The sequence below is a fragment of the Mchenga conophoros genome, linkage group LG14 (genome assembly GCF_057382185.1).
Source record: "Mchenga conophoros isolate Kocher_MC1m ecotype Shallow Benthic linkage group LG14, M_conophoros_male_GT1.1, whole genome shotgun sequence".
In the NCBI taxonomy this organism is placed as follows: Eukaryota; Metazoa; Chordata; class Actinopteri; order Cichliformes; family Cichlidae; genus Mchenga; species Mchenga conophoros.
The window spans coordinates 24,944,180-24,969,997 of record NC_140539.1 but is presented as its reverse complement, the minus strand read 5'-3'; the positions used below and the strand labels follow the sequence as shown (position 1 = coordinate 24,969,997).

The 25,818-nt window shown below is 41.3% G+C and overlaps 1 protein-coding gene across 3 annotated transcripts; it reads right to left on the bottom strand.

Annotated features, from left to right (window-relative positions):
• Positions 1-10,276: 10,276 nt before the first annotated feature.
• Positions 10,277-25,345, bottom strand: relb (RELB proto-oncogene, NF-kB subunit). 3 transcript variants are annotated; one of them, XM_085243568.1, is made up of 11 exons: positions 24,973-25,345; positions 24,804-24,878; positions 23,883-24,052; positions 20,182-20,457; positions 19,246-19,412; positions 19,056-19,147; positions 18,514-18,645; positions 18,287-18,391; positions 16,728-16,943; positions 14,298-14,369; positions 10,277-12,725 (listed from the first exon to the last, which is right to left on the bottom strand). In XM_085243568.1, exons 1-11 carry the CDS (start codon positions 25,004-25,006, stop codon positions 12,301-12,303), a joined length of 1,764 nt encoding a protein of 587 aa, XP_085099694.1. In that variant the 5' UTR covers positions 25,007-25,345; the 3' UTR covers positions 10,277-12,300. The 3 variants fall into 3 exon arrangements, with proteins under 3 accessions (XP_085099694.1, XP_085099695.1, XP_085099696.1); XM_085243569.1 differs by having other exon boundaries at positions 24,804-24,875; XM_085243570.1 differs by lacking the exons at positions 23,883-24,052; positions 24,804-24,878; positions 24,973-25,345 and adding an exon at positions 22,266-22,869.
• Between the last annotated feature and the right edge of the window lie 473 nt (positions 25,346-25,818).

Genomic DNA, 25,818 nt, shown 5'->3' with positions numbered 1-25,818 from the left:
CATAGTATACAAATAACTTTAAACAGCTTAGCGCCACCTAGAGTAAACATTCAAGAAGTTTACCTCCGTATGAAGGAAAATAAAATAAAAAATAAATAAAAAAAATAAAAATAAATAAATAAAATAAAATAAAATAGTAAAGCATTTGAAACTAGAAAAATTTGCATTTCCTGCGAAAATGCAGTGTGGATGCTTAAAGCTGAAGCTGTATGCAAAAAGTAGCTGAAAAAGCTGAAAAGTTGCAGAAATTGTAAAAACTTTGCAGAAGCAAAGGAACATTGCTAAAATGTAATAATTTAGCAGAACTGCAATATCTTAGAGGAAACATAATACTTGGCAGAAATACAATAGCATAGCAGAACTTAGCAGAAATATTGTAACTTACCAGAAACATGATAACTTCTCAAAAATACAAGAATTTAGGAGAAATAGTATAAGATAACAGAAAGAATATATTTAGCCAAAAATACTTAAACATTACAGAAACACTATGATTTAGAAAAATAGTACAACATAGCAGAAATATTGTGATTTACCAGAGACACTGTGATGACCTATGAATATTGTAATTTTAAATTAAGACTATGTTTTAGCACAAATATTATAATTTGGCAGAAATACAATTATATAGCAGAAATGCTATATTTAGAAAGAAAAATATAATATAGTAGAAATACAATGATTTAGCAGAAATACTACAATATAGCATAATAACAATGATTTAGAACAAATACTATGATTGAGCAGAATAGCAATAACTGAAGTAGAAATATTGGAAAAGTTAAATGACAAGATGAAAAAAAAAACAGAATATGGTTAAGTTCCCTCAAACCTAATTGTTGTTCACATGTGGAAAAAAAAGAAATAAAAATAAATTAAAAAACAAGAAGGAACAGCCAACAATTACACATAAAATCAAATATGTATACACAAATGCACAGAGAGAGACACACACAGAGGGTCTATGCCAGTCAACCAGTCTAAATATATTATATGTTTTTCCAACAATGAGATGCTGCCCTAAAGTTGGTCTCTCTCTCTCTCTCTCTCTCTCTGTCACACACACACACACACACACACACACACACACACACACACACACACACACACACACACACACAGAGTGAGAGAAGTAAGTTTCTAGCTCAGTCAAGCAGCCTGGGAGCTGCTGAATTTGAATCCACCAATCAGAGTGGCTGTGTACTTTTTCCCGCCAAAACAGGTGCTTCTGTTTACACACACAGCACAGAGAGACACTGGGCCTGTTCTTCGTACCGCGCTAAGTGAGTTAGCTGGATGAGATTGTTGACGATTTCGCGTGATCCTGGATCGTTCGGTTCCCCGAAGCCCATCCGGGACTTGCTGTCATAGCAACAGAGCCGTAAGCGTAAACCTGCTGGGGAGCAGGTTTACTTTATGTAAACAGGATTAGATCGCGGCCACGCAGGTATGTCCGCGTCATTCATACGAAAGCAACAGCGATATTCCACCACTGTTTCACCATAAATAAATAAATTCAATGTAACTAAAGATAATGCAGCACCTGATCCATTTATTGATTTCACACAGATACATACAGGTCATTCCCTAAAAAAGGGAAATGTACTATTAACATTCTATTACATGTATGTGATTATTACAGATGTAATTCATATATCAGAGTAGTAATTGTAAATTACTTCGTGTAATCAAGATGAGAGACCACGGCTATAAAAGTGAAGGTGGATTTGGGAAGTCTGTCGCAGTCATATCCTGTCCGTTTACGCGAGCAACCCATTGCGGAAGGTGCAAGATTGATAAGGAGAGTCCTCAGAATTCAGCGTATATTGCGGGACAGACAGGATCCTTTAGCTCAGCGCGACAGTGTGCTCATAGAGAGATATCGATTTTCCCGTGAGGGTATTATTCACTTAACCAACTTGTTGACGAGGGGGTGCAGGACCACCACCTGTCTTTTTTTTTGCTCTGCCCTTTTCTTGGTTGCTGTTATGAACAAACAAACAGAGTATTCCAGGGTCTCTTTCCAAGAGACGACAAGCAATATAAGTGATAAATATTACCATTCTGTAGAATATTCTTATATTTCACTTTTACTTGTTCCCATGTTCTAGTGGGTCCTGTTGTGGCTCTAATGTGAAAGGGGATATAATATAATGTAATATAATATTGGATAATATGGTGTGATATGATAAATCTACCCTACCGCCTACTGGTGTTGGCCAGAGGGGCCGATGGCGCAATATGGCAGCCTGGCTTCTGTCAGTCTGCCCCAGGGCAGCTGTGGCTACAACCGTAGCTGCCTCCACCAGTGTGTGAATGTGAGAGTGAATGAATAGTGGCATTGTAAAGCGCTTTGGGTGTCTTGAAAAGCGCTATATAAATCCACTCCATTATTATTGTTATTATTGAATTACTTACGAGTTTGATTTGTCAGCAACTTTCTGCCAGCCCTCTCTCCTTGCTTTTGCAGCCTTTGCAGTGTTCCCTTGCGTTTTAATTAAACTCTGAAACTCCTGAAATCCCTCACTCAAGAGTTCTTGCTCTGCTGCCGAAAAATACTGAGCGCGCTCCTTCGACATTTTCGCCGACCAATCAAAGGGTTGCCGATCAATGTTTCTACTATCGATGCGTAGCCCCTGTTGGGCCACCCAGTGATCTCACATTACTTCATCCAGCTATACTAATCGTCAACAACAGGTGTGTTCGGGGAACCGGAATAGCGAGCTCAGAGTTAGCGCGATGATTTGGTCTTGGATGTAGTAAGCGACGTACGAAGCACAGGGCCACTGGATTATTGCAGTCTATTTCTCATAGTGACAACTTCCCTCAAACAAATGACCATAATTTCCTAACCGTAGAGGCTAGAAAGATCATTCTTACACCGTTTTGTTCAGAAGTGATTGGGGAATCTTCAAGTGTTGACAATTTATCATTAAAATATGAATTTTTAGAGATATATGACATGGATGACTTGTTGACTTAGAAGCCACGAATTCCCCAATATGCAAATTTGAATGCCTGAGCCCACATATATGATTGGCTGCCTGGGAAGCTGTGTAGGCCCTGATTTGTGGATTTGAATTCCTCAGCCTAAATATATTGAATTTGAATCTTACAATGAGATCATCCCATTAAAAGGCTTTCTCTGTCTCTGTCTCTCTCTCTCTCTCTGTCACACACACACACACGCACACACACACACACACACACACGCACACACACACACACACACACACACACACACACACACACACACACACACACCACTTAGCACAATAGTAATAAGTTAAACAGAAAAATTGGAAAAGCAAAATGGACAGCTGAAAAAATGCTGAACATGCTGAGGGTCCCTCAAATATACTTGTTAAATGAAAAAAAAATCAGCAAAAAAATATATAACAGCCACACAATCACAAATATGGACACATATGGAAACACACATGCACAGAGAGACACACACACAAGATCCAATTCAGTCAACCAGTCTAAATATATTGAATTTGAATCTTACAATGAGATCATCCGGTAAAAAGGCTTCCTCTCTCTCTCTCTCTCACACACACACACACACACACACACAGAGAGAGAGAGAGAAGTAAGTTTCTAGCTCAGTCAAGCAGCCTTGGAGCTGCTGAATTTGAATCCACCAATCAGAGAGCCTGTGCACTTTTTCCCGCCAAAACAGGTGCACCGTCCAAAGACATGCAGTTTGTGGGGATAGGTTAATTGGATAATCCAAATTGCCACTAGGTGTGAATGTGAGTGTGAATGGTTGTCTGTCCTTGTGTGTTAGCCCTGCGACAGACTGGCGACCCGTGTGTTATTTATTCAATATTCTTGACTTGTGAAAACAATATTGATTCATAATTTCTTAATCTTCATGCCAGAGGGAGAGCAGACAGTCGTGTGAATAGGTTTAGTCCTTTATGACTGCAGTGATTAGTACTAATACTACAGAGTAAGAAGGTCCTGGGTTCAAATCCAATTTGCATGTTCTTCCTGTGACTTTGAGGGTTCTCTCTGAGTGCTAGTCTTTTCAGAAATATTTATCAGTTGAGGCTGTTTTTATAATTCTGTGAACTACCACAATGGGTTTAAAATAAAGGATGCTAGCTTTCTAAATTTTAAGTACAACAGGCCAGTAACAGTTCCTTTGGTTTGTGCATGTCAATTACCTTTCCTTGTTTAGAGTGCCTTCAAGTAGCTTGCATGTGCTCGGGCTTGTTGTTTGAAAGCTGTATAATTTGTTGGTCTGTTTAAGAATGAGTCAGCAAAGCAATACTCCTACTTCAGCCTCAGAGTGGCTTCATTGGTATTGAGTTATTTCAGGAAAAGAAAAATCACTGAGTGAATAAAATGGTTAACAGCCTCCAGCAAGCATGAAAAAGGGCTTTCACCTCATTTCTATTCTCGCAAAGAGAAAAAATTGTCTGTGGCGATGTTGTGATTTGTGTTTCTGAATCTACTGGACAACTGCAGAACAAGATTTTCCCCCAGATTCTTCTGAACTTCTTCCCCTTGCTGTCTCCCCATATAATTATATTCCATAGGGGATGCATGCATCATAAACTCAGAAGATCTTTAGGCCATACTTGTTTGGCATGCATTGTAGAAACTTGCACCTCCCTGTGAACGGCACAAGCTGTTCATCTAAAATGACACAATCACTGGTGATCAATCGCCCTCTGAATGTTGAGTGCTGTTTGTTATTTCTTACAGTGTAAAATAATCTTCTTAAAGGATGACATATAATATATAATCCTTACAGTCACAGTTGATAAGAATCAGTTTCCCATGAAACTTAATAGGAAATAAATTCCTTAAGACTTCAGGCCTTAAGACCAAAAATATTTGTAAAGAATTTGTAAATATCTGTAAAGAATCACAGAATTTAAATCAGGCAGAGATCTGAACTCTGGGAAACCAAAGCACCGTGTTTCTTTTCTTTTACTGCTGTATATTTGCTGTTTTCTGACCCAATTTCAGCCAGGATTTAGATGTCAGACAGGTGGTCTCACATTGGACGCTATACTACTATGGTATGTACAGCAGTTTGCATCAGTCTAGTGACTAGAAGGTGTCCAGGTCATGTGGCTGTAAAACAAGTACAAATATCAGCTGTGCTCTGCGTGGAGACATTTCTTTTTAAAATGACTGTATTTCATTCACTGAAAGTGTTTTGTATTTCATCTGAAGCCTCTACAGAAACAATTTGAATGAAAGACAAACACTTTTCTCAAAATGTAGACATGTTCCACTAGATGGCGCCAAAGTGACTCAAATTACTTGACGTTGGGACATACGGAGCCAATTGTTTCTTTATTATAATCCCCTTACAGTTAATTTAATCATTTCCATCCTTTTAAAAAATGTTTTTACGTCCCCCCCCCGAAAAAAGCTCTTAAACGTTGACAGTCTGTTAAAAAACTGTTTATTTCTCGGGGTTTTATTCTTGAAGACTTTGACAAGTGCTACTATCAAAACAAGTGATGCAACAAACCGCACGTCTCTCTGTCAAAGCATCAGGGGGGAGCAAAGGTCCTTTTATGGAGCTCGAGGTGACCAGTGGAAAAAAAGATGTCAGAATTTTGAAAACATTAGCAGCCGTTTCTCGCCTGGTTTCGCTTTCAGTAGCTTTCAGTAGCTTTCAGTAGCTTTGTGGTTGAAATGTGCTGTTGTGGGAAAGGTGGCGAGTCCCTACTAGTGTGGGGACTCCCGTGGGTGTTGTAACCAGGCAACAGAGACGATGCCTGCCAGCTGTAAACAGAAAGGTTCGGTGCTTATGCAGCATCTGCCTGGAATTACCCCCTGATGCATATTCAGGAGAGGCAAAGTGACAAAACAAGGTCTGAAAGTGAGGCACAAAGTGCCATATTCGGTATTTTTTCCTTTTTTGGTAGGCTGTCACACAGGAGCATCCGTCACATTCAGCTTCACTCACTTTAAGCTAAACCAGACATTGAAGTTATGGATGTTTGACCATAAAACTCCGCATCACCAGCTGGATCTGGATCAAACTCACGGCCAGTCCTTGATTAATTAAATTGGTGTGACCAGTATTTCCTTCACATACGTGGGGCAGCATGGTGCATCATCCGTGATTAAACCTGTGATGTCTAAGCCTTAAGTCCTCACCATAACTGCATGATATATTATGTTCTCCCAAGTCCTGGTAATCACTGGACAAAATAGTGATCAGAATAATTCTTACTGTGAGGCATCAAAACTACATTTTCCCCCAGAAAGTGTTTTATTCTCACGTCTAAAACAATGAATACGAGTTGGGGTCATCAACTTTGACCGGATTTGCTATCTGTAGTGCAGTGAACTGAGTATTCAGCACTGTATTTGTATTTTATTCCAAATGCAGATGCTTTTTGTGAAAGGGAAATCTGACGGTTGTTTTTAAGGAAGTAATTTAGCTCTGTTTTTGTTGACTAAGTGCTTTCATTTCCTAAGATTTTCTGGTTTGGTGACCTTAACCTTAGAGGGTGGAACAACCCAGATAAAATTAGCCAGATGTGCTATAAACTGCTCCATAGTATTTTACTCCAAATTTAACCATGAAAAAACAGTGTTGTATTTAATAAGAGTTGAAGCTGCTGATTGATGTCATAGTTTGGTAATTTTCTCATGGATGTCTTTACAGTCTGACTTGTTTCTACAGCCGAGGAGTCGACCCCTGCTGCCCATAAGGTTTCCACACAGGAAGTGATGTGCCTAAATACAGAAAGTCAGTCATATTCAGCGATTTCAAATCATTATTGGCAAAATAACTCTTTAAACTTCAAAACGAGCGACTGAAGCTGATTGACATGGTGCTAAAAACATTACAGCAGGGGTGTCTAACTTAAGGCTCCCACTTTCGGGGTACCTGTGCTGCCTGGGGGTGGTGCCGGGATGTGACTGGTGTTGGACCTCTGACAGAGACTTTCTTGCATGTTTCTCACACAACAAGCAGGTGTTCACAGCTTCTTTGTCTTCGCTATTGGCATTCTTTTAGTGACTTTCAGCATCTGTATAAAATCAGGCTCTTCTCAGAGTCACAGTCTGTCATTTTTGTCACTCAGCATATTTTAAATGCTCTAGATGCTTCTGTGAGGGGGAGGGTTTCGTCTTGTCAGCAGAGATTTCTTCAATTCTGAGTGGGTGGCACCTGTGTATTTGTCTGATCTCACTCATGTTCACACTCCTATCTACTGATCAGACCAGATCCTCTATATTCCAAAAGCTAGGCTTATAGAGATATAATAGAAGTGACTGAGCTTTTTGTCTCCGATTGTCTCACCGTTTCATGTTAGAACTGTTTTTTAACTCTTTGCACAAGACTCATTTCTAATCTCTGGCCTTTAAGTTGAGCTAAACCTTGACATCAGGTAATTGGTTTTGTTTTTTGTCATTTTATTATTGGCTGCCTGGGAAACATTATGGCCAAGCTGTGTCGTTTGAAATGTGCTACACAAGTAAACTTGACCTTGATCTAAAAACGAGTTCCCCCCCAGACTTCTGTCATCAAACACTTGCTCACAGGTCTGATTGTTGAGTTTTCTCTCTAATATTGTGAAAAGCACACTGAGAAACTCATTCCTGTGATTTGGCCTTATATAAATGAAACTGAACGGATTTTTCACTTACAGGAACGCATTGCATCAGTTTCTTGTAATCAGTTGTGTACATCTAATTGCTGTGGCGTAACTACAGGAGGGAAAAAAAAGTAAATTAAATGGAAAGTCAGCATGAGTTCATCTGAGAGATACCACTGAAAGTTTAAACTTGAAGCTCTTCAGCCTCCTCTTTTTCGTCTTTCCACAACACATGACTCACTCTCTCAGCTCAGCACTCACCAGATACTCCACAGACATACTGAGATATCTGCATGTCCCAGAAATGTAAAGTTCAGACCATTTCTGTTTGAAGCCAGAGACAGAAACTGGTGGTTTATTAGGCCGAGGAAAAAAGGGAAGATTAAGATCAGCACTTTTTTTTTTTCTTGAGAGTTACTGGTGGCTTAAAAAGGGGCCATTCACTAGAAGAACCGCCGATGATAAGGACATGTTTGGTTTTTTAGGAGTAAGCGATAAGGTGCCAGGCGTTAAGTGGTTTCTTCTTCTCAGATTCGAGATTATAATTCTCGGCTGTGTGAATTCAGACATTAAAACAAACAATTATGTGATTATTAGAAAAAAATCACCTAAAGATGAACTGATTAAAATTGAATTCATCCTCCAAAGGAAGCTGCCTGATCAATCCTGGGTTTAAGCAAAAAAGCTTTTCCTTCATACAAGATGAAAATCTTAAAAAGCCCTTACTGTCTAAGGCAAACAGATCCAGTGGACAAGTCTAGACAGGTCTTAGCAGCTGGTTATACAGCACCCTTTCACAGGAAATAAAGTGCATCTCTCTCTGTTTACATAGGATCAAAGGTCTTAGAGATGAGCTCAGTGTGGAGTTTCCCAGAGGCTGTAACTGGAGTATGCTCCAGGGTGATGGATGGGGCCAACAAACGTTAACTTCTGCTTTACTTAACCTGAAGAAAACGGATGCACACAGTCAAATACGGATATTAAAGCACAGCTACAACGATCTCTTTACCACTCAGCAAACACAAGTGTATAAAAATGTCTTAATAACTTGTGTCATGATCATTTAAAAAGGGCAGACACTGAAAGCAACAATGGGAACCACTTTATAAAGGGATGAAAACTAAATATTCATATTAAATGCTACTGCTGAAAAAGCCTTCTAGGCTTGATTTAAGAAAATATTAGTACTTTTTAAAAAAAGGACACCCGCTGTCAGTTCTATTGGAACATTAATAAAAATCGCTGGTGCTTAATAAGTCTTAAAATTAGGCAAATACAACCTCCAATGAATGAGTTACACTGCACCCTTACTTATTTGATCAAATGCAGGGGCAGAGTGAGAAGAACTGAGTACACCCCAGGATTTAAAGCCTGGAAATCCGCTTTTAGTAGCAATAACTTTAAATAAATAAATCATTTTGGACCACTGTTCGTGACCTAAGGCTTAAACGTGACCTAAACATACTAACAGAGAGTCTGAGATGTAACCCTTCCGCATTTTTTTGCAGTTTTCCTCCACAGTCTGACTTTGGGGGACTGAATGATGGAGTTTAGATTATTTAGAAATGGCCTTACAACCATCCCCAAACTGATGGGAAGCAACATTTGCTTCTCTACGATCATTGCTGATGTCTATCCTCCTCTCAGTGGTGTATTAACACACATCTGAATGCTGCAGACCAGCAAACTGACATAGAGGTTCATAGAGGTCCTCACAATTAATTGAGTTTATTTTATTAGCAGCACTTGGCGAATCCTTTCCTTTTAATCCCTACGGAGGCAGTAAGGGTGTACTTAGTCTTTCCTCGCACTGCTTTGGCATCTTGGCTTTTGTTAAGTAATGAATCTGTGTAATACTTAATGCTGTGTCAATCATTTTTCGGTGTATTAACCGTGTTTTAGGACGTGGTAAGGCCAAGATTATTGTTATTATGTCCCAAAATGTAAAGCCTTAGTTCTCTGGCATACTTATGCTCCACATTTTTATTCTTGGACTCTACCTGAGTTTGTTTGCATGACAGCTCAAAATCAATAATTCCTTATTTATCATATACTGGATCTTTGTGAAGCCCCTCGGCCTCTGTGAACATGTTAAGTATATCTCCGCTCACTGTCATCACGCAGCAGATGTATTAATAATAAAATGAGTAAGGTTAACATCCCTGTGTGTCTCAATCGCCAAGTTTCCCCAAAAGCAACGGAGTTACAAAAGAGTGGGTGTTTCACCAGAGTCCACAAAAACTAAAGAGGAAAGCACAAATAGGGCATGTTCCCAGACTGGATTACTGTGAGAAGTGATAGTCATGTTTTAGGCAGAAAAGAAAGGGAAAAAAATAACTATTGTTTCTTTTGAGAGGCTGTGACTAAAGCGACCTCAAGGTGTCTCACAGCCATAAACAATAGGGTGATTTATATCCTCTGGGCTTCTGTCTAATGGGTTGGACAAACAAGTACTTCAAGGTTCTCTTGAGGCATTGAAGATATTTAAAACTACGACGTGACAAGCCGAAAAGCATCTCGGAGATGTCGAAGCTGCCAAGAATCATTGTTTTTATAAGTGAGAGAGCAGCTCAGGAATGTGTGTGGGCGGCAGCTGAATCGCAGCGCCTACATCCCCTTTAACGCACTCTAATCTTTTATTTCTGCCTCTCACTCTGCCTCAACAGGAAGTAATGACACAACAAAAGTTACACACAGACATTTTATTTTTCTCCGACTACTGCACTACACTGTGGGCAGACATGTGATAAGGTGCGATTGGAAATTTGAATGCTTAGCACAAGAGCGAAACTGACAAACAAAAGGAACTGACACAAAGAAAGCCAGAAATAGGAAAAGGGCTGTTTTCTATTACATTTATGTTGATTAAATATTAAACAAGCCAGTGGCTGTGGCAGCCAACAGAGAGCAATAACAGACAGGGACAAAGAAGAATTGATCTCCAACTACTGTACTTGAGACTTTTGGTGATTAAAAGAAAAAAACCAAACCCTTTTATGCTGCCGGCAGCTTCAGCTAAGCAAACAAAACAAATGTCGCACAAACATTTAATACGTGCCATTTTAGTCTCACCTTGCAATTAAAACAGACTGCAATTATGGAAGTTTACAGCTTTTGTGGAGAAGTTTGAGTTCTCCTTTTAAACTCCACACTGAATGTAGGCTTTAAATTAATGCTTGCAGCACTTATGGAAAATAAGGAATGCCAACTTGTTCCCGAAGACTTGGCCAGCAAGGCTTTGGGAGCAAAAGAAAAAAAAAAAGGTACGGGGTTAAATACAGGGCAACAAAGTGCAAAGCAGCAGCAGGAAAGAAGGCACTCTGCTCCATAATGGTTTTGCAGTCTAGCAGAGCAAGCGCAGCAGATAACTCACTACAGGAAGATTGTTCACAAGTGGATACAAGCACCAAAAATGCCACATATATTCTTCTCTGATTCAAGATAGCCGAAGCGTTTGTTATTTTTATATTCACTAGTTTGTATTTACATTTGACAGCATTTCAAGTTGATAATGACAGACGACATAATATAGGGGACTGGTGGTGGGAGGTCCCTGTGTGCTAATGAGAAGTGAACGAACTGAAAAAGCTGAACAAACAGCTTGCTGATCAGGCCCAATATTATGACCACCTGCCTAATGCTGTGTTGGTTCCCCTTTTGCTGCCAAAATAGCCCTGACCCATCGAGGCGCAGACCTCCAGCAGCTCCCACATATCCTCGATTAGACTGAGATCTGGGAAATCTGGAGGCCAAGTCAATGGCTTAAAATGTTCCTGAACCTTTTTTTACTTGTGGCAAGGTGTATTATCCTGCTGAAAGAGGCCACAGCATCACCATTGTTCCTTCCTTGGACCACTTTTAATAGAATCTGACGTGTGTGTGTGTGGCTTACAGTGAAAAAACTGCTTTGAGTGCCAGCTCAAACAGAAAACACTCAGATGGAAAAAAATAAATTGTAAGTTGTCACAGAAGATCAGACACTGATGATCACTGGTGTGAAACTTAGCTAAGTGTTTAGTACTGACTAACTTGTTGTGTTTAGACATGAGTAAGCCAATAAAACAAACAGCTTAGCAGCACAGTTGTGCGTGGGTCTCCGGCGATTCTAAAGTGGTGTGACGGTAAATGGCGAGCCCCACCTCTCACCCATTGTCTGGGATGAACTGGATACGTGTGCCAGCATGAGAGCACTGAGCCAAGGATAAAGGAGCTCTGAACCAGTGCCATCAAAGGGGTTAAAGTGGAATCTCTTGGCCTGCAGAGCTATGCGCAGCCTTAACTGTCATCAGACCATCGGAGCAGCATGTAACGTGTTATTTTGCTTAAGTAGGAGTTATACCTTTGACTTAAAGTCAAATCCATTAAAAATCAAGAGAAAACCTCTGAAATGTATTAAATGGATGATATTCTGTGATGAAAGTTCAAGTGGCTGATGGGATTTTTCAAACTTGACTCTAGAGAGACAAGCATATGCATTTTGGCACTTGTATCCACTTTTGAAGGATGGTTTCAGTTTTCTGCTGCGCTAATCAGTACCAGTCTCATACTAAAAACAAAGCAGGCGATAGCTTGTTAGCTTAGCACAAGTTCTAGAAACAAGGGGAAGCGGTAAACTAGCTTAATGTGCTCACATGGCAGTGACATAAAACTGTCAGCAAGGAAGTGACCAAGATGTTAAAAGATGACAGAAACAGCTGTAAACTGTGCTACACGATCCTCAAAGTTCCTCTTCCGTTTTCACCTGAACCGTGCTATCCTGCGGCTCCAACTGCGGGTTCTGGCTCTCGCTGACGAGCATGTTGAATTGCAAGTCACTGTAATGGGAAAAGTCCTGCAGGAAGCCGGAGTTCTGGTTGAAGTTCATATCCACATTAGCAAAGGGGGAGGCAGTGATGTCCAAGTTGCCAGGCACGAGTGAGGAGAAGTTTGGGTTATTGAAGACCTCCCAAAATTCAGGCATGTCTACCAACTGGTTGTAAACGGCCGCCTCGTCTGTGTTTGAATCGACTGGATTGCAGTAACGCGGTTCCGCCGCAGCGGGTGTGCCGGGCAGGACAGGGTGCGACCGCTCTTGTGGCGACATCATGTTTTGGGCCTCTGGGAGGAACTGGATGACCTGATCTGAGGCAGGTGCGCTCTTGGCTGAAACAGATTACGTTACAGAGAAAACAAAGCTGTTAGAAACATGATGAATGGTCAGTTATTAGACGGAGGTCTTTGTACCTGGATTGTGACATGTGATTCTCAACCTTTTTTAAAAAGCACACACACACAGCTGCCAGTCTTGAAAAAGGTCTTCACTGAGATTACGGGAGGAGAAGTGCAAAGCCAGCTGTGTGATCATTTTGAAAGGTGTTTGTCTCATTGTTAATCTGTAGTACTTTATGCCACAAGGACTGTTTTGCCTTGTTTATATCAGTCAGACCAGGCTATGAAATGGAAATAACTGTGTGAAAAACCTCCAAAACAACCCCACAGCTGAGTCGACATCAACCAAAACTAGCCTTCATGAAGGTGGAACTTGCTGCTCTTTAGTTTTAACCTTTTGTACAGTTTACCCTGTTGCTTTTAACCCCTTTGTGCTTTTATTACACACCATCTTTATCTTGTTTGGTGTATCTATATATGTATAACACATAAAACTAGTCTATCTTCATGTGATAATCAGTCATAGAAATGACATGTCACATAAGGAGTATTTGTGGCTGACCACTTCCTCTTTTGTCATGTCTGTGTATTCCAGTGGTCGATTTTGGCATTTTTGGCAAATGTCATGTTAGCATGTGATCTGTTCTTCATCATGCAGTGATGAGTAGACAGAAAATGATTAAGTGTGATTTTTTTTTTGAAGGGCATTGTGATTCGTCCCAATTACAGAAGCTGCCATGTGTCTAATAGTGCATCTTCACAGCAGACGTGTTGACTCTTAGTAGGTGTGGTTAATGGCACAAACACCAACTCAACTGTTCCACTGAGGTTTCTGTAATTTACCAAGTGAGCATGACCAAGACGCCCTTTTTTTCCAGAGGAAAATAAATGAATGGCTCACTTGCACCTCGTTTCCACCAATGCAGTGCTGGTGTGGAGCTGGTGTGGGGGGCTTTCTCAGGAAAAAAAAGCTTTGAGACCCAAACGCTACTAGCAGGTGTTGGAGTAATTTCCATGCAAAAAAATAAATAAAAAATGCATCTGCTAGTCATGGGTGAAATTCCTGCACACTTAATTTTGTTTCAGTTTTGGTGTCAGCAATTCTGTGGCACCAACCTGGGCCACAATGCCACCGGCCCTTTTTCAGGGGAAATATGTGGAACAGGTTCTAGATTATGGACTGGTCCTGCATCAGTGGAAAAGGGGCTTTGCGGTTCTTGAAGTCAGGCAGATAGACTACAGTTTAAACCTGGATTTTGAGAAGACTGGCTATCATTTAACAAGCAGTTTGAACATGATTGTGAATAGCTTTAATCTGGACTGAGTGTCAAGTTAAAATAAAAATAATTGTATTCACTTAAAGGCACTTTATGCTTTTTGCATGATGAAATCCAAAAAGTTTAGATTTAAAATGTTGGTTTGCTGTGCTTTTCCTGTTGTATTAAGTCACAATATTTTGAGTGAGAATATGTAAACATGGAGCCAGAGAGGTGGCACACCCCAGTCAAACAGTTCACATGCTGAATTGTAAAAACACAAAGATCAAACTGACAGTCTGAACCTCACCTGTCACACAGGGCTTCTCCTTGAGGTTCACCTCTGACTTTAGCCTTGTCTTCCGCTTCACCTCGTACGGGTCTGAAATGAGAAATGAAACGCTGTCAGTGTTTAGCAATAATCTGCTGCATCTGTTTTTTTAATTTGTGAGCACTATGACTGGTAAAGAGGAGAGAGAACTGGCTGACATGATGGAGAGAAAGAAGGTGGCTGTATTGCGTGTGCAGGAGACCACGTGGAAAGGCCAGGAGCGCTGGAGGTGGATTCAAAATGTTCTATTGTGGTGTACATAGTGCTGTGGACGCGCAGAGAGTGTCAGACAGGATCATGGGTGTGACGGTGGAAATCAGAGGGGTGGTTTTCATTGTTATCTGTGCGTATGCCCCACAGGTTGGATGTCATTTAGAAAAGAGAGGGGAGTTCTGGAGCAAGTTGGATCAAGTGGCAGAGAGTGTCCCCAAGGGGGGAAAGAGTAGGACAGACTTCAATGGACATGTAGATGAAGGGAAGAGAGGTGATGAGGAAGTGTTGAGTAGGAATGGTATCAAGGAATGCCGAAGGAAAGATGGTGGTGGCCGGTGACGTAATGGTGGAATGAGGACGTACAGGAAAGTATTCAAAGAGGCTTACAGTGAGTTGTATGTGAGGCTGGACACCAAGAAAGGAGATAAAGGTTTGTTTTGATTGGTTAAACAGAGTGATCGAGCTGGAAAGGATTTGCAGCAGGATGGAAATGTACTAATGAGTAAGGAGAGTGTGCAGAGAAGGTGGAAGGAGTACTTTGAGAGAGAAAAAAGACAGAGGACAGTTAATGAACATGAAAGTGCAGTGAGGAGGAAGTGAGGACAGCTATGAAGAGGAGGAAGAACAGAAAGGTGGCTGGTCCTGATGACATAAGTGTGGAAGTGTAGAGATGTATAGGAGAGAGGACAGTGGACTTTATGACCAGAAGAAGGAGGGAGACCGGCGGAAAAGTGAATCTACAGGGAGTAGAGATGGAGAGATACTGACCTAAATGACTGGATCGGATATCGGAGAAAAATAAAAAATGTAATCCGATCCATTAAATATCACGAAAGCACCTCACAAAACTTGCAACACGCCGTAACTCACCTCAGAACGTTAGCACGTCGGAGCAGTATGCATCACGTGATAGAGCGGCTGTGGCATGCGGGACCTGTGGTCTGGATAGCATTTGGAGCTTCGCTAGCAACCCCGCATTTCATCTCCGACAAAGTTATCCCCGAGAGAAGTAAAGCAAGTGTGTAAGTCCATCTCTGAATGTTTGTAAAGCATTCCTGCGTTAAGCTTAACAAGCGACTGCCTCTTCTTGCTGCTACTTCAATCGTGAAACTGCTTAAATGATCAGCTGATCGGCTTTTCTGTCGCGAGTCAGTCTCTCTTGTTTGTTTTTGGCCCACTTTGCACCAGAAAGAGGAAACCAGCGGCTGAACAACAGCAGCACGTTTAAGCTTGATCAGCTGTTGTTAGAATTTATTTAATATTACTTTCTACACCAGGATCTTTTTCTACGTAGCTGACGCTGGTAACTGTGCAGGGGCGGATCTAGCAAAGTTTAGCCAGGGGGGCCGATAGGGCATTAACAGGGAAAAGGGGGCACAAAGACATACTTTTCTTTCTTATTCTCATTTAAAATGTCTAGCTTTTAATAAATAATTATCTGACACACAAAGTTTTAATTTGATGTAAAATGAATAGAAGTCAATTACTGTATATAGTGACTATTAAGTCTAATATAAATACCCTAGTAAGCTATAGTACTTTTTCCTTTGGGAAGGTACCATCTGTGCAGTCTGCAATTCTGTTGAAGAAAGATGTTGAATCTATTTAATATTTCTTGAAAAATAATTGATTTCTGTGCATTTTTTTCACACTGCATCAAATTAAGGTTGATTACGTCGATTAAGCATCATGAGGTGGAGCGTGAGGGGTGGTTCCCTATTTTTATTTATTTATTTTTGTTGTTGCTGGGAGTTGGAACCCTATTAGTTAGGTTGCTTAATATTTACGCTAAGTACTCTTTAAAATACCAGAATAGGGAGGATGGTGTAGGTTTAAGTTTATTAGATTGATCAGTATTGCTGAACTATGAAATATTTTTTTTGTATACAGGTATAACAGAATAGCTTTAGTGTAGTTGTTGTTTTAAACTTGAGTATGAACTTGCAGACTTGCAAAATGCAGCAAGATATTTTAAAAAACAGTTTTGTTGATTAAAAAACACTATATCGGATTCATATCGGTATCGGCAGATATCCAAATTTATGATATCGGTATCGGTATCGGACATAAAAAAAGTGGTATCGTGCCATCTCTAACGGAGTAGAGACAGTGGAGGCTCATGGATGTAGTGAAGGAGGACGTGCAGAGGGTTGGTGTGGCAGAAGAGGATGTTAGGGAAGTCCAGTGCTTACTGACCTGGATTGCGAGGCAGGTACTTGAATGTAACGGGCTCGCTCTCCATCTGGTCTGAGATGCGACGCAGGGCCAGGTTGACTTCCACTTCCTCTATGATGTCTTGGTCCTCGTAGGGCGGAGTCTTAAACACGATGGCGATCTGTCGGTGCACGTCTGTCTGGGCAAACTCCCCGTTCGCCTTCCACGACTCTCGCCTGAAGATGATCTCGATGTCGTCTGAGGACCAAACACGCAAAGCTCTTTATTATTCAAGAAACATTAGAACATGTTTGTGTTCTCATTCATCCAGGTCATGGGAGTCTTTAACAAGAAGCTTCTTCACTTCTGGGAGTCCCAGGTTTTATTACATTAGGGACCCCGTAATGGTCAGCACCTAGGCTCATGGGACCCTTGACTCCAAGGCCACCTTCCTGTTCGCCTTAAGAAGCGAAGAAGCCTCTTAATTAAGAATCGATGAGAAAATGTTTCAAAAAGGATCCAAAATACAAAGAAGATTAAAAATAAAACCTTTTTTTAGAGGAATCAAAACTTTTAATACTTTAATTCAAAATAATTAGGTCACCACAGTTTTCTTCTTTAGGGCACGTTACCACCTGGAAACCACCTACAAGTCCTCCTTCATCACATCCACACACCTCCTCTTTGTGCTTTCTTCTTCTCTGACGGCATCTTTCTACCTGCAAGTCTTCACTGCACATGTCCAAACAAACTCAGGCTCATCTTTCTTACTTTGTCCCAGAACCGTCCAACCTGAGCGGTCGCTGTGATGAGCTCCAAACATCTCAGCATGTCAAACTCAGCTTCTTCCAGGTCTTTTCATACGTTTCATGCAATGTAACTGATCTCTCAGCTGCCTTCTTAACTTTTACTTTCATGTTGGTATCCTTCTGTCACAACCCAGTACCCTTTTCTTCACCTCTTTTTCACACCCCAGTTGTTCTGGATGGTTGACCCCAAGTATTTAAACTCAACCACCTTCACCTCCTCCATCATCCTCACCAAAACACATTTTCTACTTTGCTCCTTCTCACCTTCGCTCCTTTTCTCTACACAGGAAACCCCCACAGCTCCCCGTGTAGACCGACACATCATACGCAAACATAATATTCCACAGAGTCAGATCTCATCTGCCAGCTTGAGAAGCTCTCAAAAGCAGCTTCTCAAATTCACTTTTAACCAGTCTGTCGCTCCTACCACACACTATTGTCTCAGTGCACCCATGCATATCCTGCATCGCTCTCACACTTCTCTCTAACACTCCTGATTTCCTCATGCAGCACCGCACCACCTTCCTGGGCACCCCGTCACATGCTTTCTCTTAGTCAAGAAAAACACAATGTGACTCTACTTTAAGTTACAAAAATGTGGGTGTGTGTGGGTTGTTTTTTTTAATAACACAAACACAAAAATCTCATTTAAAAGTTAACTAAAGCTCCAAAGCCCTACAAGTAAACTTAGATTGTAATCAGGCTCTTTGTCGCGTTTCTGAATAGTGGAAACTGGACTTGTTTTATGTAATCTACTCCTGGAACCTAACTTCAAAAAAACTTTCCTGTTACCTTTCTGCACTTTGTCACACAACATGTAGACCTCCGTCTTGCCAGTGCAGGGACCTTCATACAGGTTCAAATGGGTGATCTTCAGCTGTGATGTAGTTGTTGCCTCTGGAATTAAAAAAAACATGCACGACAAAGCGTGAGAATAGGGAAGTACGCTGCCTTATTTTTGGCGCGCTTTGTTGACTGCGGTCAAGGCTTTTCGGTGTGTTTGTCTGGTTATGTCTTACTCTTGTCATAAATGGGCTTCGACACCACCGGGCTGAGATGGTCTTTCCTGCCGTCCTGCCACTCGAGCTCGCACTGAAAGCACAGACGCACTGAATTCATGTCCATGTCTTCAATGCCCTTCGAATGCCCGGCTGAGGGGAGAACAGAGACAAAATGGGTCAGTGAGGACAGAAAAAACTGCCTTTATATATGTGAATAAGATAAGATAAGATAAGATAACCTTTATTAGTCCCACACGTGGGAAATTTGTTTTGTCACAGCAGGAAGTGGACAGTGCAAAAGTTATGAGGCAAAAATTAGAATACAATAAGAATAAATACAGTACACAGCTGTACAGAATAGAATAAAATAAAATACTATATACAGTAGAATAAAATAAAATAAATATACAATAAGATAAAAATAGAATACAAATACAAATACTATATACAACTGAGTAAAAATACAACGATGACAGAAAGGATTATTGCACTTAGTATTATTGAATGAAGAATAACGTGGAGATTAAGGTGCGGTGTATTGGCATACGTCTCCCACTCACTCTGAAATGGGTCGATATTTAGACTTCTTCGCTTCTGAAGTGAAATGTCCAGCTCTTTCCGCCTCACACACTGAATACCAAGGTTAGCGAAGCTGGGTGTAAAAACAAGGGGAACTGTTCAAATAAAATGTAAAGACACACCACGAATTTTAAGGTATCAAAATGGCAGGGATCGAAGGCGAATGCTCACCTGTGACGTCGGTTGTTGCGAGGGTTGAATGTGACAAAACAGATCCCTGTACCATTTGGACAGTCTTTACCCACGAGGCAGTGGGGGTGAGGCCGGTGTGGGAGGTCTTTGGTCACCAAAGAAACTGTGACGTTGACTTTCTTTAAGCCGTCGATGGAACCCTGAATCTGAAAGAAAGAAAAGAACAAGATTTATAGCAAAAATCCAGAATAAGTTCAGAGCTGTGATGCCTATTAATGTGATTTTCTTGATAGAAAACAGAAAAAGTTGTCTAAAGTTCTTAATTTTTTCCCTGACCAACAGACCAAAGCTGTTGTAATATGCCAAACTAAAGCAGATAACCCTGACATCTGAGAAACTTGGCTTGAAAAGAGTTGAAATAAAAGCCGATTAACCTTCTCTATCTGTTGCTCCAGGATTTTTTGTCTCTTTCCCCCTCAGACATTTTTCAGGGGCAGACTTTAAACAATAGGTTTCTAGAAGGTCATTACAGATTTCCTGATGTATTACAATAAAAATATAAATAAAAGCAAAACTAAGTCCTCTCAGGTACCAGTTTCATCCAAAAACAATGACAGGTTAACACCATTGTTCACCGCTATTAATATCCATTATGCAACCGGACATTTCTTTGACTAAACTTTATATAACCTGGTAACCACCAAGTCGATGTGTGAATGATCGTGGCGTGTAGATGTGTGTGGCAGTGTTTTTTAGTAAGCAGCTGGGGGATATACCTCCTTGTATCTCACTGCACTTGAGCTGGGATTTGTGGGGACTTTCTAATTGATTCAGACAAACCACATTTTTTTCAGTCTCCACCCATTTCAGACAGGAGGGGTCAAGTGAACAGAGTAAACAGGATCAGCTGTGGTTAAAAGTGCCTAACTGCCTCTGAGGTCGTGTAAACTCCCCTTCTGAAACAAAAACTCCTACCTCTATCGTAGGCAGGGTCTTTTCAGTGTGGGTGCTGGATGCTCCCAGGATGCTGCCCGCCGAGCGTCCTTCACATTCATAGCGAAACCTCATGCCTCTGTCTTTGGGCTCCTCCACTATCGCGAGCTTGGGCTTGTCCAGAACACGCTCCAGAATGTCCGTGTCGCCTCGGTTCTGAGAGGACGGGATGCCGGAGTTCTTCGAGTTCAGCAAACACGAGGACCCTCGCCCAGAGGAAGGATGAGTCGATGCCATATCCATGACAGGGAGGACTGGCTGATGGGGGGGGACAAGAGAAAGCAATTAAAAAAAATTGACTTAAACATATTTACCTCGCACTAGAAACTTCTGGCAGAAATGAAAAGATGCAGACAACATGCAACAACCAACCAAGCCTCACGACTGTCCCTAAAGGCTGGTGATGCACATCAGATGAGTCTTTTATAACCTGATCTAATGAGTAAAGATAATTTCTGTACTCGAAAGACTTCAAAGCAAATCCACAAAGCATCTGAAAGAAGAAACAATAGTTGTTGTTTTTTTAATTTTCCCCCACTGGTTTGTGTTTATTTTATGTTTTAACCATTTCTTTATCATGTTTGTGATCTCGATGCTTTTTATTTCTGCTCTGGTCTTACCTCATGCCCCCACGGTTTCTTTTCCCTATTCCATCTGTTTTAGCAGGAAATATAAAAGTCAGATGGCTCGACTTGATGTTTCTCATGAAAACTTAATTTACACTCAGAGGTTTTCTTGCTTTGGATGTACAAATGCAGTGAGTCAGTTTGCTGACAGCATGAAACATCTCTCCAGTTGAACTATGCCTTTAGATTTCCGATCATCAACTATCGACCTTTCTCAACACTCTTCCAAGAAGAAAAACTGAACTTCTGCAGTAAAATAAAAGTACTGGCAACTGCCAGTGCTACCCCTCAGACTCCCAGCAGACGCACCTGTGGTATCAATTACAAAATCCTACGTCATCTTGTCCTCAAGTTATCGCATTCACAAACTTAGGTGCCCACGTCACCGGCCTCGGTGAGGTGACGACAATACATGATCAGCCTTTTACGGCTGAGGAGTAAAAACCTGACAAGTCACATTTCATTCACTCGATGTGTAAAGGAGATGAAGTCACCAAGTCAAATACGCAGGCATTCGCAACCAGTTACAACCTATAAGAATATCTACAGTTTCGAAGCACTGACTCACTTTCAAAGCACAACTTCATAAAATCCTTTTAATAAAATGTTTCCCTTCCGAACGTCTAGGTTATTTAATTTAAAAACCAAGTGTGATGTTTCAGTATTTCACCATTAAAAAAATACAATGAGAGAAAAGTGTCAAAAATGGCAACAAATGCAATTTAATATCTCAGAATATTTCTAAATGATTACTTTGCAGCTTTTTGTAGCAGCTCAGCTCCCATTTTGGGAACCCCCATGTTAAACTGAGACACTCTATATAAAGCAGCTGAAAGTAGCTCCACTTTGACAAGCTAAAATACTACAATGGTACTTTTTACACACCAGTGTGTCTGTATTAACAGTCTAATGATGTTACACGGTTTTGCGGTTTTACTGCTGAAAGAGCTTTTTTTTCCCCCGCCTCGACATCTTCATAGTTTTAATGAAGAAAAACGACCTCATGTCTCTTGGGCAGTGATGACACTACAGATGAAGCATGCAGTGAAAGAACTGACTCATGGCGTGTGTTTCTTTTTGTTTTCTCTCCATACATGTGCTTTCTATCAGTGAGCAGAGTTAACCTCGTGCTCTGCGACTCCTCCTCTTGCATATGATGTCTTATTTTTTCCGTTACACCGCAGACCACCGAGCTTTTTCCGCTCCCACTCAAGACTTTGTATCTCTTTTTTGTCTTTGCTGCTTTTAGTTTCTCTCTTTCTCTGCAGTGCCATCCTCGCTCATTTGTTTCTGCTCATCGAGGCGCCTGATTGCTTTCTCTTACATCACCGTGAACCCAAAGTTATCACAAATCAAGTTTCACCCGACTCACTGCAGTCTATCTGCTGTAGCTAATCAAAAAAAAAAAAAAACAGAAGATAAGAATGATAATGATCAAACCTGCAGGTAAGAAAAGTAGTAAAGAAGTCGCCTCCTTTGTCAGACGTGTTGCTGTGAATCATTAAACCATCGCTGCAGAGATGTGGTTATACCTCTGCATGAGATCATGTTTCATAATATCCTGTCGAGCCCCAGACGTCTTTGGTCAAAGTGTTTGTATGCACCCCTGCAATCGTGTTAGCCCCCTCCCCAAAAGAAGAAAAGAAAAAAAAAAAGGACTGGACCTTTCAACAAAAGCCTGCTACACCGAGCCAGCAAACGGAAATAGGAAGTCAGCTCAGCCTTACGCCCTTCAGCCAATCACAGCACTGACACGGGGTGAAAAATGCAACCTTTCGTCTCCGGTGGGTTTGGCTTGTAAACAGAAAGGATGGCAAACTGAAAGCAGGAGTCAGATTACAGCTCTTCCAAAATGTCCTCTCCACTCCCCAAGCCCACCTCCTCTATAACAACAAAAAAAAAAAAGCACAAAGAGGTGTGCCACGCTGCCTCACAAGCTGCAAAACCTCTTCAAACCCAGCAACATAACCTGTGCAGCTCATTCACTAAGAGAAGGCTGAACTACTCTTCTACCGCCCTTCATTATTACCCATCTGTGCGGTCACTACAGTGCCTCTCTTATCAGATTACAGTCTTTCTGAGCTCCCGCTGCCTGTAAACCACGTGCTTTCTGGTAGAAGCCTGACCTGCCGAGTTGCCTAACGGCTGCTCTGTGCCACACAGCAAAATAGCCAACCGTCTGCAGGCTGCACATGAATCATGCAGCACTTCATACCACCGACATTCAATCCTCACAACAGCCTCATTATGAGAGCTGCAGCCACCGCCGAGGAGGAGGAACAGACGCTTCCTCTGAACGTGTTTTATATCAACCGCCTTTCAATAATAGCACAAAAACAATATGGGAAATAAAACTACTGTTGCTAATAATAAACCGAGGGAAGAGCATAACAACCTGCCCATCTGTGTGACTGCTTTGCATAAACAAATGATAAGAAAACCTAAAAAAAACAATCAGAGAAGCCAAAAGCAGATTTTAACAGTTTCTTCTCATAAATAAAATGTTTTAAGTTTTAGCTGAATCCATTAACTGTTTTAATGTTTATGTTGCCCAGCTAAGATAAGAAAAGGCTAAAAATAAGAATGCCATCATTATTGTTATCATTGTTTATTAGTCATAACCTTTCTCCAGACAGCTTAGATTCCAGTTTCCTACCTGTTATACAGTCATAGCAGCCAAAGTGATTGAATATTTACAAAATAGGTGCATGTACTGACATTTATTTCTCTGGCTCTTATAAATTAAGTATCAGGTATATTGATTATGACTTGATCTAGTTCAATAGAACCTGGATCGAAGTAATGAGCACAAATTTTGCCAAGAAAAAAAAATTGTAAAAAAAAAAAAAACTGTAAAAAATTATGCCCCTATTCACCGCAGGCTGGCAGCTTTCACAGCCCACAGCTGATATAAACACCTCTCTGCTTGGCACCCTTGGGTGTTGCCAGCAGTCTTTCTGGGTAACGTATGAAACTGTGAAATGAGCTGGAAACCAGAAAAATCAACACCCTGCATGACACCACCTAAAAACAACAACAAAAAACAAACAAACAAACCTTAGACGAGGTGCCTCTTGCAACCAGCACCGGCTTGGATGTCTGCGTTGGTTTGTGGATGGGGGTTGGTGTCGAACAGGGGAGGCCAGCAGGTGGAGGAGGTGGTCCAGGTAGTCCAGATAGGGAGGGTGCTACCTGCTCACTTTCTGTGATATATTCTTGAATCAGGTCTGTGAATGAATACAAACTGATGGTGAATCCAAAGTGAAAGTGCAAATGTGATAAAAATCTGACACCACTTTAGGGCAGCAGCTGTGCTGTTTCTTTATGTTTTTGGATTTGAAAGCAGAAACACTTCCATTAACATCTTTCAAACCTAATAGTATATTACTGCAATCTATTTTAAGACGTGGCAACGTGTCACAAGACACAGTGTGTCAGAATTTGAGTGGTTACCACCTCACATGAACCGTTTCCTCTGTTTTGTTTTTGTCACTGGTGCATGAATCTGTGGCACGTTGTTTCAGCACTGCACCAATAAAAAAAACAAAAAAACAAGCCTGGTGCCATGTAGCCAGCCTCAGTTTAACCAGTGAAAGTGAATCTAGAGCAGTGGTTATCTGCAGGTAAATATACCTTTTGGGGTGGTTGTGGTCTGTCATGTCTGACACTTTGTCAGAAATCATGAAACATTAAACAAAGCAAGCATCTGCAGCACAGTTTTCAAAGTTAGATAAGAGAAATCAGCTGTTGTGACTTTTTTCACGTTTAATTTAATGTCCCAAATGTTGAGTTCTCCTTCTCTGACATCGGAAATAAGACAACCTAAGATTAAACAAGCAGGAACTCTGATGATGGTTCACGCCTCCTGCCAGAGGTCATCTCAGGTCACCGTAATGCCTCCCCGCTTCCGGCAGATGCACGCAGAGCCAAAACAAAACAAAACAAAACATAACAAAACAAAAAAGACCCACCACTCACCGAAATCTATAGAGTTGAGGCTCGAATAATTGTCGTCCTGCGGGTCAATCCCGGGAAGGGGTGTTGTCTCCTCTGCTGTGAAAAAATCACATGCCTCAGGATGATGTCAGCGCTTTTACGCACAAACACACGCAAAGATTCAACAGGTTTACAAAAGACAACCACCCACCAGAGGTACCGTTGACCATGTCCATGTCTATCATGGCATGCGTACAGTCTTTAAGACCACTTTGAGGACCTTAAACTCCACCGTCGTGTCCTTGAATTCTTCCTTGAGAACTCTCCAAACCGGATGACTCTGGGTTTTTTCCGTCTCGGCCCAAACCTTCGTCCTGAACTCTGAAACAGCTCCTTAAACCACCAGTTAGACTGCACAGCGGCTCAGAGTGTCTGTCTGATCCCGAGGAGAAATGTCAAACCGTCCCGAAGCCATGCGTGGAACTAAGTGTGCTCCGCTTTTGTGTTTCCGGCAGGCTTCGCGATTGGCTGCTAGACGCGTGGAAATCCCCCTCCGCGCGTAACGTCACCTCACAGACGGGAAACCCCCCCCCCCGCGACAGCACGAACCAAACTTTTAATCAAACGGCGCTTTATTGATTTGCATAATGCATCATAGTGAGGCCAGAAAAGGCATTTTACCCTTAAAAGCCGATTTCCCCCCTCATTATATATGTAAACTGACCGCACGTATCGGCGGCTCGTCTTGTTTTCATATCGGCTTCAGCGCATATGCAAATCGGTTTTTAACTATTCAAATTAGCCTCTATCCCAGAGCTAATGCACCTATTTTTAGCACAAAGAAGTCAAAAAGCCAGCTCTTTCTCAGCCACACGCCCTCTGATGCATTTCTCCTGGTTACATCATGTCTTTATCACGTTTCTCCCGGTTCCTCCAATCAGGGAGAAGTGGGAATTTCATAAGAGCAAAGTAAAAGTTACAATTTCAAAAAAAACAAAAACAAAACCCCCTCCCATTAGAAACGGCGCCTCTTCTCCTCTCAACTTAAAAACTCTGA